This window comes from Octodon degus, unplaced genomic scaffold (genome assembly GCF_000260255.1).
Source record: "Octodon degus isolate 3935 unplaced genomic scaffold, OctDeg1.0 scaffold00005, whole genome shotgun sequence".
Lineage (NCBI taxonomy): Eukaryota > Metazoa > Chordata > Mammalia > Rodentia > Octodontidae > Octodon > Octodon degus.
The window spans coordinates 13,084,456-13,097,405 of NW_004524581.1; the positions used below are offsets into that span (position 1 = coordinate 13,084,456).

The window sequence follows — 12,950 nt, forward strand, 5'->3', positions numbered from 1 at the left end:
TGCTTCAGCCTCTGGAGTGCTGGGATTACAAGTGTGCACGAAAACACGTGGCTAGATCTTTTTTTTTTTTTTTGAGACAGTCTCCCTCTGTAGTTCAAGCTGACCTTAAACTATGTAGTCCAGGCTGGCTATGAACTCACGCCAAGCCTCTTGCCTCAGTCCCTGGAGTGCTGGGGTGATGGGCGTGCTCTACCATACCGAGACTTACGGTATTTCCAGTCTGTTAGGCTAATGTATAGATTTCACAAAGTTAACTTGTTCCTATTTAGGGCTTACAAAATTATTAAGTTAAAACATTCAAAGCTGATTGATTTGTGGGCTGGGAAGATGGCTCAGTAGAATAAGCACTTGCCTGGTAAGTTCAATCTCCGGTTCCACCAAAAAAAAAAAAAAGTTGATTTGTGACTTAAAAAAGTAAAGGCATCAAAACTGAGGCCACCAGAACTCCCAGCAAAGACCATCTCCTGGGATCCTCCAGGGAAAGGGAAAGGAAGTCAGACTGTCATTATCAGTACATGCTGTGCAGGTGGTGCATTTTTATTGGATTCACATTTTATTTATTTATTTTTTTGGCGGAACTGGGGATTGAACTCAGGCCCTTGTGCTTACTCTACTGAGCCATCTCCCCAGCCCCTGGATTCACATTTTAGTTCAACTCCATTTTTACATAGGAGCTGCAAGAGACCTTCCTTAGAACTAATATAAAATCTGGAGTTGCTTTTGGTGAAAATAATTACTTAAAGGGTTAAACACAGCAGAAATGTGGAGCAATAAAACAGGGTAGAATGGGAAAAGACCCAGGCTAAGGTAGACAAGAAGAGGAATAAGAAGAGGGGTGGAGTCTCAATGAGTGGAAAGGCAATGAAGGCAGGTGAAGACTCAACTATTTACCCTCTGGGTCTTGTGATCTTTTTGAGACAGGGTCTCACTACGCCACTACGGCTGACATTGAGCTCACTTTGTAGCCCAGGCTGGTCTTGAACTTGCAACAACCCTCCTGCCTCAGCCTGCTGAGTGCGGGGATCACAGGTGTACACCCCTGGGTCTTTAAGCAGAGCATCCCCCACAAAAACAACAACAACAACAAAAAACCACCAGGGTGTGCTTGCCTCCCTTCACAACTTCCAGCAGCACAAATCACCAGTTCTCTGATACTTGCTTGCACATTCTTACTCTGGTTTTAATTTCCTCTATTATGAAACCTGCAGACATAGATTACTTGCTGAGATCCTCTCAACCTAATCTCAGGGATTTTGCAATCTGACCCAAAAAAAGATGAGGCTTAAAGAAATACAATGACCCTGACTGTGGTAACCAGCCCTGCCCTGAGGCAGCTGCTGGATGAAAGGGTGTTTGGGGCTCTCCCCTCAGAAGGGGCAGCAGGGCAGGGAGAGGGAGGCATACAGAGGAGGATGCTAGGAAGGTCAAGGGAAGACCAGGGCAATGGGGGCGAGGGGAAGGGGGATGAGGCAGAGGCAAAGAGGTGAAGGGGCAGGCAGGAGTATATCAGCAGCACGAACCCACTCACGATTCTCAAAGTAAAACTTATGGAAATCCATCCCTTCCACGAGGTTACCAAGGGCCTCTGGTTCAAATGAAGTAAGGCCTGGGTCACAAATCTTCCTACAGGAAAGAAAAAAAAAAAAGGGAAAGAAAAAGACAAGCTCAAAGCAGGTTGTCAGATAGGGGAATTACACACCTTCCTTGGCAGTGGAGCTGGCCTGCAGCAGCGGCTTAGCTATGGGCCATGCTTCTGGTTCAGTTATGGGCCACCTACCTGAAAGGGCTCCTGGCAGAGGGGCTTTGGGTTTAACCTGGATACTACCCAAGCCCAGCCCACCCTGTTCCTGTGGTACCTGCTGCTTTTTGGGAGCAGAGAAGGCCTTGAGGGGTGACCTATGCCTCAAGAAAATGGGTCTTAACTCACGTGTAAGCTTCAAAGTCCCCATTGTTGATGGCTTCAATCAGCTGCTCTGTGATTTTAATGATTTCCTGTTTTCGCACTGTAGGAGAAAAAAATTCACCAATTTACCCACTGGGCAACCTCTCCCATGACAGAGAGCCCAGTCTGACCCCTTAGGGTGTCCCCTGTCATCCCTTTGTCAGAGACATCCCTCTCACTGTCTTTAAGGCCTCTGTACCCTCTGTGAGCACACCCACTAGTTAAGAGTTCTCTGGCCTCTCACCTCTCTCTCCAACAACAACCAGGTCACAGAAAACACTTCTCTTCAACAGCCAAGGAGCCTGGAAAATCATGAACTCACTACCAGTCTGTGTGACTCAACGCCAGCAGTTCACTCTCTCTGAGAAGCATCTCCCACCCCAGCAGTTTATACCCACCCCAACCACCAGAAGGGGCTCAGTCAGATCTCAATTGCTACCCTCATTCGGAGCCCTCATTCAGAGCCCAGAACCTAGCCTTGGGCAACAGCCACCCTGACAGCAGAAGCTAGTTAGGGATGAGGGCTCCCAAAGAATGAACAGAGCCCTAGCATGGACTCTGAATTAGCCTCACCTCCTCATCTCCCCGAAAGGCTTTGCTGGGATAAGTGATCTTGGAACTGTAAAAATTCTTGAGAGCCTCTTGCCAGAGGCTCCATTTACCCTGGACAAGCCTTGGAAAAGCTATAACTCTCACCCCAGCTCTCCTGCCAGCATGTGTCCCTCAGGGAAACCAACACAAAGCTCAGACTGACAAGCAGTCAGTGCCCTCAGAGCCTCCCATGCCAAGGGACAGCTGGTGGCATCCTGCTCTCATGGGCAGCTCACATACAGGGAATGCCACTATTAGCAGGGGTGTCACTAAGGTAAGGGAGGACTTGCACCAAGCTCGGGCTAGCCTTGACCCCCTGCTGGCCTAGGCCACAAGCCTTTCTTCACAGAAGCAAGAGGCTGCAAGACAAAGGCAAGCATCTGAGCAGCACCAGCATGGCACCACTGGCCCAGCATAGCCCAGGGGCCCAGCTGGCAGGGGGCAGCACAACCAAAGGTGCCCCCCACTGATGGGTAGCTCTAAGCAGCTAGTTAGAGGAACAAGGGAACTCTCCTCTTCCAAAGAAGCAAGCAAGTATGTCCACACAACAGTCTTGCTCTGACCCTGCCCAGCCCCTCTAGAGAACCTGCCCAGGGCCTGTGGGTGAAAGGTTTATGTTCAGAAACTTCACCAGTGGATGTGGGAGGAAGGGAAGCCAAAAGGGCTCCTCCACCACCAACAGAACCTTCACCCCATAAGGCATCATGTCAAGACCTTCTCTAGCACTTAACTTTTCACAACACTGGAGGCACATGCCTCCCTAACCTCTCCCCACACCAGAGGAGCTTGGGGAAGCTAAGCTACTTCCCACACTTCTGAAGGTAGCGTGGCTTGGATCGCATCTCAGGCTGGTCTCACCCTGGAATATGACACGAGGATGAGCCTCAGGATAACCTACCCCTGCATAATTCCTTGGTTACTGCAATTTCACCACTATTCCCACAGACCTGGCTGCCACTGCGGCCAGGCCCACTATGCACCCCAGTGGTTTTCTACTCCTCCCTCCACGCCATGGCCTTCCACCCATGTAAAGGTACTTCCATGGCCCCAGCTTCAGGGGCCCTGTCTGGTATGAACAGGTCTCCAGCCGACTAAGATGGGCAGGTGGGTTGGGCCAACAGCTCTGGGGAATCCCTGGGGGGTTCAGGACAAGCCAGGGAGTTGGAAGCCAGAATGTGCCTCCCTCACACTTACTGGCTGAGGAGCAGAGAGAAGGCTGGGGCTGCATGCCTGCAGAGGGGGCTGTTCTGTCCCAGGAGCTCCGTCCTTCAGGCACCGAGCTGCCATTCCCAGTGCGGAGCGGGGCAGCTAGCCAGCCAGGGCAGGGCAGGGCAAGGCAGAGCAGCCAAAACAAACAGAACAAGGCAGGTGAGCGAGCAAGCTGGATAGGACCCGAGCCCGGGGCGCTGCAGAGCCAGGGCCAAGTGATGTTCAGGCTGCCGTGGGTGCCGGACCACACCCCACGCCGCTGCCTCTGCCAGAGGCCTCCCAGTCAGAAGCACCAGGAAGGTGCAGACAGACCCGGGCTTGCGGCTTCCAGGGAAGCCTTCAACAGCTGTACAGGGACCCCGTTCCCAAGGAAGACGCTCAAGGGCCACAAGCCTGAGAGGGTGCCTTCTACTCCACCAGCAGCCCACAACTGAAGTGACCTGACCTGGCTCCCAGCAACCCAGGTGACAGTATTCCTTATTACTGCCTATGTTTCTGCTTTTGATTTTTAAAGTTGTTGCTGTTTTGTTTTTGGTTCCCAAAGGCTCAGCGCCTCTCGCTGCCCATGGACTTGTTCTCTTACCTCTGGATCTCACACCCTCTGTTTTCTGTGCTGCCCACCTCAAGGTAACTTACTGAAGGAGGCTGACTCAAAGAGGAGGTCAGAAAATCCCGCTAGTCGGGCCCGCCACGCTCCCCACACCACAGGACACTCTGGGCAGCCCCAAGCCCCGTATGCTGGGCCTCATGGCCCACCAAGACACGGCCAAGTATGGCCTCTCAGACATCAGATCAGTTCCGACTCCACCATCCATGGCCAAATCTCAGGACTAGAGCACCCGACTCATCCCACAGGGCCCAAGACTGCCTTGGTCTTTTTTCCTTTTTCTTCTTTCCTTATCCTTCCTCTCTTCCTTTATTGTTTCTTCCTTTTCACTTTTGGCAGTGCTGAGGATTGAATGTACTACCAAGTGCTCAACCACTGAGCTACATATCCTCAGTCTTTTTTTTTTTTTTTTTTTTTTGGCTGCTCAGGATGCCTTCAGGGCAGGTCTGGTTTGGCTGGAGGATGAAGGGATCAAACCACAGCATTCTGAACCTGACTGCTTTGTTTCAGCAGGCACTTAAACACCTGAGCTAATGGGCAGACCCCCCATATCCTCAGTCTTTATCCTGGTTTAAAAACCTACAGTTTGGGCTAGGGAGATAGCTCAGCAGTCTAAGTGCCTGCCTGGCAAGCACAAGGACCTGGGTTTGAATCCCAGTACCACATGTTGTGCCAGCCTCATAACCCCGGTGCGCCATGCTGGCCACTAAAACCAGGCATGTTGGTGCACGCCTGTAATCCCAATGCTGGGGAGGCTCAGACAGGAAGATCACTACAAGTCTGAGTTACATAGTGAGGCCCTGTATTTATTTATTTACTCTTTTGGCGGAACCGGGGACTGAACTCAGGCCCTTGCGCTTGCCAGGGAAGCGCTTATTCCCCTGAGCCATCTCCCCAGCCCCAAAGCCCTGTATTAAAAAAAAAGTGATAGTTTTGGGATAAGGTAGATATGTCAGTGGCACAGCGCTTGCCTGGCAAGCACAAGGTCCTAAGTTCGGTTCCTGTTCCGACCCCCACCCTACTCACCAAATTAAAAAACAAAACAAAAAGCCCTGATAGTTTCATATTCTGGGAATCACCTTAGGAAAACCAGGATGCCCTACTGGACACCAAAATCCTGCAGGGACCTGAGATGTCCCTGTTGTTGGGCATCACATCATTAGCAACAGGAGCTGAGCCTGGGCCCAGGAAGAGCTAATTTAGCTGATCTAGACTTAGGTCAAAGAAGCAAAGACTTTCACCCAGCCCAGCAACGCCAGCAGGGACTTACACCCTGGCCCATGCAAAGTTGTTTTCACACAAAAACCCTCGTCTGCCAATAAGCACCCACCAACCCCAGTCTCAAGACAGACAAGGCAGGAGCCCCGTCACAGCCAAGGCCCTGGGGTCATAGCGGGGGTCCTTTCCCAAGGACCAGCACCTACCTTTGAGGTCCTCATCTTCTGTAGTAGTGTTGCAGCTCTCTGTAGAGCCCTATGGGCCAAAAAGAACGTGTTTCTATAAACCCAAAGCTTGAAAGCTCAAAGGAGCACGCAGAACAAAAGCAGAGCATGAGCTACTACAGGAAGTGCCACAACAAAGCAGAAGTTTCTACTTTCAGCCTTACTTTCCAACTCACAAAACTCTGGGATCCCAAATGCCTGCCCCACTCTTCCCCAACTCAGTACATTAGCCCATCTACCCAACCACTCAACTGATGAAAATCTGCAATCATCCCCGATTCTTCTCTTTCTCTTATGTCCAATCAATCCATCTAAAGTAAAATCTTTTGGTTCTAAGGGCCGGGGAGATAGCTCAGTAGAATAAGTGCAAGGGCCTGAGTTCAATCCCAGGTTCCGAGAAAAAAAAAAAAAACAACTTTTGATTCTAGCTCTATAATGAAAGCCACATCTCCTTTCTTCTCTCAACTGCACACTTAAAGTTAGGGCTCAAACAGCCAATACCTGGTACCTGACCCACTACAGCAGCTTCCGTTCTCCCTGCTGCTTCTCTTGCCTTCTCCCTCAAGTTTTTGCTCCAAAAGTCACCACATGCACCTTTCAGAGTATTTATGTGACTCCCCTGCTAAAAACTGCTAATAGCTTCTGGCTGCTAGAACAAAGTGCAAACACTGCTCCAGCCTTGCCAGCTTCCCACCAACACCGCCCGCCTGGGGCTTGGGCCTTTGCTCATCACATCCGCTGTGCCCCGCTCTGCAGCCCTCACACAGGCCGCGCCTTGGCACTTGCAGTCTGCTGAAACACCAGGACTCACAGCCTGCCTACTGCCTCCTTCCTGCTGCCACTGAGCTGCTGAACCAGTGTCCCCTCCTGAGACAAGGCTCGCTGAAGGCCCCATTCACTGCCTCTACTGTGGGCCGCCACCTTCAGAGCACTTCTCACTACTGGATTTTATCCTGATTATTGATTTATTACCCCCCATCTGTAACGTCATCTATGAAAACCAAAGCTGTGGATGATTCTTGGTGGGCTGATTACATATTTATTGTTAGTGAAAACGTGGCATGGGGGGTGTCCACAGTGCAGTTCTGATTACACCTTGCCTCTGTGTTCTTCAGCTAACATCTATTCTCACTAAACTTCACAACTCATGGCAGAAGATTCCATTCTTTCTCCCCCCACCCCCCCAACAAAGGGTTTCACTCTGCAGCTCAGGAAGGCCTTGAGCTCATTTTGTAGCCCAAGCTGGCCTCAAACTCTGCAAGGGCGCGATTCTCCTGCCTCAGCCTCCTGAGTGCTGGGATTAAAGGTGTGCACCACCACATTCAGCTGAATTCCATTATTTTCCCCAATTTATAGACAGGAAAAGAGAGGTGCAGAGTGGTTAAGTGATCTGTCCAGGGATTCAAGGACAGAAAAGAGAGTCTAGCTTCAGCAAACACCCAGCCTCAGGATGTGGCCTGAAGGTGCCCATCTGTAGTACTCAGACCAAGCCTAGCTGGCTCCTGCTGCTCCAGAGAGCAGGAGCTGGGCTCAGGAGTCTCTTACTCACCTTGATCCCATCTGTAGCATTGTGCACCACGGTGGTTTGTGGCTCCTGTGAGAGAAGACAAAAATAACCCTTCTGACTTGGGGACAGACCCACAGCTCTTCCCTGATGGAGCCCACCATCACCCAAAACCCACTAGGAAACCTATGACGAGCCCTGAGCCCAGGCCACCAGCCATCCTCTCGAGATAAATAACCCTGGCCCAAGTGGGGTCTCGGGAACTGGGGCGCCTGGACTTAGGCGTTATCAATGAGTGCTAAGAAGCAGCGGCCTAGTGAAAGCAGGTGCCTGGGAAGCTGGGAGCCTCTGTCCCTGCTTCCTACTGGTTCTGAGGGTTCTCTGTGGGCCAAGGCTCCATGAGGCGAGAACATGGAGAAGCCGTGGACTCAGGGCAGGGGCAGGGTCCTGACAACAGTGGTCATCAGGAGTACACAGGAGGCAGGGACATAGGGAGGGCAGAATGATAAGGTCTCCCAGAAAGACTCAGGGTGTCCCCTCAGCAAGCTGAACCCGGGGAGCTGCCCACTCTGCCTGCCTTCTGCCTTCCCTAGTTGGTCCTTAAGTTTCTGTAGGAAGTAAAGGATGTGGCAGGCAAATCACCCTTTCCTCTCTCCCAGTTACTCCTCTGCTAACTCGCTAGTTAGCCTTGCTCTAATTAGCAGAAGCAGCTCCCAGAACATTGCCCCTTGGAAAAACCTCGAGAGAATTCAGATAGGGCTCTCTAGAATCCCAGAGACCTTGGCACCATCCAGACATGGGGGACCCCAACCCTCTTTCTATCCTTGCAATTGCAAAGAAGAGGCTGAGGCACATTTTAAGGCCTCCAGGAACTGAGGAACAGGTCCCAAGAAAGAGCCAACCTCTCCTTTAACAAGCAACTCATCTTCCTAGCCCCCAAGCAGACCCACTGGGGGGCCCTGCTGGGGCTGAGGGGGTTGGATGAGAGCCCTGACCACTCTTCCCCCACAATGGCAAAAGGAGCAGAACAATGGGCAGTTCTTCCATGCAGGACAGAGCATGGTCAAGCGGAACAATGAAGGGCAAGGACCTATAGGGCAGCACACAGGGCAGCCTACTCTACAGGAGTCAGAAAAGGCAAGAAGCTAAGGAGTCTTACAGGGGAAGGCAAGAAGAGGGAAGGAGTCGGGGGGTGGGGGCAGCCAGGGGCAGAGACAGAGAAGCTGTAGTCAGGAGGTACCATGGCGGTCTGCAAGGGCGCGGGCTCTTGGGCTGGGCTTACGAGACTGTTTTTGTTGTTGCTCTGTGGCTGAGACAAGAAAACAGATGGTTTAGTTCTTCCTGTCACCAAAGCCACTCAGGTTTGACTCCCAGACCTCCCTTGTCCCCTGGCCTGGCCCAGTGGTTTCAGGGCTGGAGAGATGACCAGAGTAAGGGTGTGTTTGGAAGGGCCTCAGAAACCTGGCCCTGGAGGCATCCTCAACGCGGGACCAGACAAAAGACTTGTTTTAAAGTATCTCTCCAGAACTCTCTGCTACACCTGGTGCCGTATCATTGCACAGTCATACCTGACCAAAGAAACTCATGATTTTCCCACTTTACAGGTTTGAAAAAGACAAGGATTTATAAAGAAACAACAAAATTCAGGAACTCTGGCTCCTGTATCCGTGGGCAATCTCCAGCTGTCCATCTACCTGGCAATGACATTTCCTTCCTTCCCACAAAATACTGGCTTGAAGCCTGACCTAAACAGAAGAGGAAAAAGAGCGAGAATACCTGACATAGGAGATGGTGTCGGAGGGGAAAGGAAGGACATTCAACTCTGGGTACAAAACACATCCATGAGCCCCAGGGCTATGCTGACCACTTTCTGCCCAACAATCTTGGACTTGATTAGGGCAGGTGAGGGCAGAGCACCACAGAGGGCGCTAAGTCTTGACAGGGGCTGTGGCTGCCCGGCAGGCTGGCCAATATTCCTAATGGCAGCTCCCCCACCAGGGACATCTTGCCTCGTAAAACATCACAGAATGGCAGAGCCAGGCAGGGAAATGGGGAGGCTGGAGAGGAAGAAAGGAGGCCAATCTTCAGGGCAGCGAGCCATTATCGATGCTCTCTGCTTCTCACGATTCCCTAAGCAGAGGACTTAGTCTCACTGGGTGTCCCAGGGGAGTCTCGGCCACTGAGCAGCCTGATGCCTGCAAGTTCTTCAACAGGCAGAGAGGCTAATATGTGACTGATGCCTCTGCAGGGCACAATGAGGACATGTTGACAGCCAGAACGTGCTACTTCTCTGCTAGGACACACAGAGAAGGCATCCAAACTGCTCTATATCTTGCCTGGAGGCCTCCCAGACCAGACCTAACGCTATCCACCCCTAAACAGGGCTAGCCTGGAACCTTGAGCCAGGCACTATGTAATGCAAGACTCCGACAAACTCTGCAGGCTGGAGAGCGCCCCTGGAGGAGCCAGCACGTGGGCCCAGATCCAGGTCAGCTGTTTCTTTCATTCCCACCAAGAAAGCAGAGCCCTCCTAGCTCAGTAGGTGATGCTTCCCCTCCTGTTTGGGGCTGATGGATAAAGGTGGCCCTGACCACAAAGCTCAGCTGAGAGCAAGACCATTGCAAGGGACAAGGACTCTAGGATGCTTATAAAGCCTGCAGAGGCTCAGGCTGATACCACCTTTGATTGTAATGGACAGTTTCACAATGATTCAGATTGCTGCGTTCCCCTTGGTGCCTTGTGTCCGGTGAGAAAGACTTGTGTACTACAGTCTGTCAGCTGTTCCTGAGGGCTCGGTGTGCAGGATAACACTGGGCCCAGCCTGAGAGTGCTGCTTGCCCAGGGAAAAAGCCAGATGAGCAAGGCTCAGAGCTGGAGTCTACCAGACTCCACTCCTCTGTCCACCACACAGCTGCCTACACATATGGGTCTGTGTGGAGCAGCTGCATACATCGAGGGAGCAAGGCCTCTCTTCCTGAGTGACAGTGTGTGAGGGTCTCCCTAAGCTTGCCACCTGGCCCTGAGTCCCTGCCAGCTTCACTCCCTGCCCTGGGCTGTGGGGAGCCATTAAACCTCCAGAGCGGGGGTGCTGTTCCACACCTTCTGAAGTCCATGTGTGAGGCCACTGGGTGACCTTGGGCAATGGCCCCCGCCTGGCAGGACAGGCCACACCTGCCCACATGGCACAGACATGCAGTGAGGATGAGTGAAGCACACGCACATGGCAGAATGAGTCTGCGTGGCTGCAGGCGGGCGCAGGCAGCATGGAGTGGGCGGATGGGTGGGCAGGCAAGGCTCACCATTAGGTGCACGCTGGAGCTTGACTTCCTTTTCTGGACACACCACAGCAAAAGGGAAAGAGAAGGGGAAAGAGGAGGTAAGAGAAGCACAGAGACACTGCAGGTTAGTGCCCCAGCATGGGCTCTGCATCATAGGAGAGAAGAGTGGAAGAAGGAGACCCGGAGTCCAGCACCAGAGGGATTAAAGCAGCACGGAGACTGACAGGAGCACACCCTCTAGACCCTGGCAGGAAGAACTCTGTCAGGGTCACAAACACAGATTTAGTGCATTCTGAGAAGTCTCAGCCTCGCTCAGAGAAAGCTTCTTAAGGAGATTAAGTCACGAGGCTGCGAGGGCAACATCTGGCTCCTGCCAATTTACAGGTCTAGTTCACAAGCTTAGCGCAACTCAGAGGCCATTTACTTTCTCTCATGGTGAGGTCTGTCTGTAACTCGGTGAGCAGCCACCAGGCATGAAGCCAAAGCTTCTACAGAACTTCCTTGGCTTCAGTCAGATAAGACTTCAACCCAGAACTCGCTGTACCCCTAAACTGCTGTGCAGATAAAGATGTTGGGCTTCTGAAATTATCTTAGTTAAACTTGGGCATTTCTTTGTTGGGATGGCCACGTCTGTTTGAAAGATCTGACAGTCTGACTGTATTCTGTCCTTCCAGGAAATGGAGAAGAGTGCTGGTGAGGGAAAGGGCAGTGATCATAAAGATGCAGCGGTCAGCTGAGGAGAATGTTGGAAGCCATGATTTTTTAGCCTCAGCCAGATGCTCGGGGACGTTACATCCAGATATGAAAGGAGCATCAAAATAAAGATCACGCGGCACACTGAAAATATGCCTCAGAGGACTGTGTCTAAAGGTGAAGGAATTACAAATTTCAAAATCACCTCACTGGAAGACAGAAGTTCTCCTGGAACATGTCTGCCTGTTGTTGGACCTTTGCTTTTTCTTCTTGGGTACTGGAGCCTGAATGCAGCGCCTCATGCATGCTAGGGGAGCGCTCTATTGCTGAGCTATGTGCTCAGTCCTGTTTGACTTTTGTACGTAGGTTTAGCAACATCACTGAACATTCAGGGCTGTCCTGGATGCAGTAAATTATTTCTGTCCTCCAGGGGCTAACATTCTACTTTCAAAGCATTTTAGCGGCTGCATCATAATCAAAATAAGAAGGCTACACAGCCCATAACATAGAATTTGGAAAGAAAAGCTTAAGTATGATTAGGCTTCTTTTGCATTAGCTTTTTTTTTCCCCCCCAGAAATGGGGATTGAACTCAGGCACTTGCACTTGCCAGGCAAGCACTTATTCTACTGAGCCATCTCCCTGGCCCCTATATTAGCCTTTTGAATGTACTCAAATATGTGATTTTTACTTCCAAATTATCTGTTAGGAAGAGGATGTTAGTGGGGCCTGTTGGCTTGGGCCTGTGATCCCAGCACTCAGGAGGCTGAGGCAGGAGGATTTGAGGCCACACTGGGCTACATAGTGAGTTCAAGGTCAGTCTGCATTATATAGAGACCCCATCTCAAAAAAGTAGGAGGGCGTTGTCTTATATTTTTGCCTATCTCCCTACCTTAATTACTCCTTTACCCTTTTTTTTTTTTTTTTTAAGAACCAAGGATTGAACTCAGGCCCTTGCACTTGCCAGGGAAGTGCTTATCCTACTGAACCATCTCTCTCGCCCACTCCTTTACCCAGAGTATTAATGCTCTGAAGGAAGGTCTGAGTGTTATCCACCCTTGCTAGCTCCACAGTACCTAGCAAAATGCCTTAGAGTTAGCAAAAGGTTGACAATGTGTGCGGCTCCCCACCCCTGCTCGGCTACAGCAGAGTGCCGGGTTCTAACTTGCACCGAGTCACCCTGGTGAGAAGTCTCAGGGCACTCTCTCCGCAGGCACAGTCTTGCTTCGAGGGCTTTTCAGGAGCTGGCCATCAAGGCCACTGCAGCCGCTGTTCCCTGCCCCTCACCTTAAGCAGACCTTCAGCCATCTGCTCCAACGGCATGGGGGAAATGCTCTCTCCTTCCCGAACTGCCCCGCTCTCCCTCAAGCTCAGCCTTTTCTACTCCTAGGCTACTTCCCAGACATATCCTTGAGTTTAGCTCTCCATCCTTTCAGGGCTTTGCCCTCAGCCCCGCAGAGCTGGGCTCCTTCTCCACTAGTGCACTGCAGTGCTGTTTAAATGGCAGGTCACTTTTAAAGAAGCACATCTTACCTTACATAAAAACTACATGTATGGATTTTAAATTTTACACTAGAAAAGGGTTCAAGCCTCCTTTCCATACTTAATTTTTTCCATACTTAAACCAATATTCAAACAGTCCTTAAGAAAATAACTAGGGTCTGGTGAGATGGCTCAGTGGTCTAA

The 12,950-nt window shown here is 51.2% G+C and overlaps 1 protein-coding gene across 16 annotated transcripts in view; it reads right to left on the bottom strand.

Moving 5' to 3' along the window:
- Positions 1–12,950, bottom strand: part of Camk2g (calcium/calmodulin dependent protein kinase II gamma) — a 59,041-nt gene that overhangs the window by 3,356 nt on the left and 42,735 nt on the right. For 2 of the 16 annotated variants that reach the window (XM_023718771.1, XM_023718758.1), the window contains 7 exons: positions 10,595–10,627; positions 8,536–8,604; positions 7,341–7,385; positions 5,774–5,822; positions 3,728–3,841; positions 1,928–2,003; positions 1,529–1,623 (listed from right to left, as the gene is read on the bottom strand). In XM_023718771.1, the coding sequence (XP_023574539.1) occupies positions 1,529–1,623; positions 1,928–2,003; positions 3,728–3,841; positions 5,774–5,822; positions 7,341–7,385; positions 8,536–8,604; positions 10,595–10,627 (481 nt within the window). The remainder of the gene's footprint in view (positions 1–1,528; positions 1,624–1,927; positions 2,004–3,727; positions 3,842–5,773; positions 5,823–7,340; positions 7,386–8,535; positions 8,605–10,594; positions 10,628–12,950) is intronic. The other 14 variants (XM_004624020.3, XM_023718791.1, XM_004624017.1 and 11 more) reach the window with 7 other exon arrangements.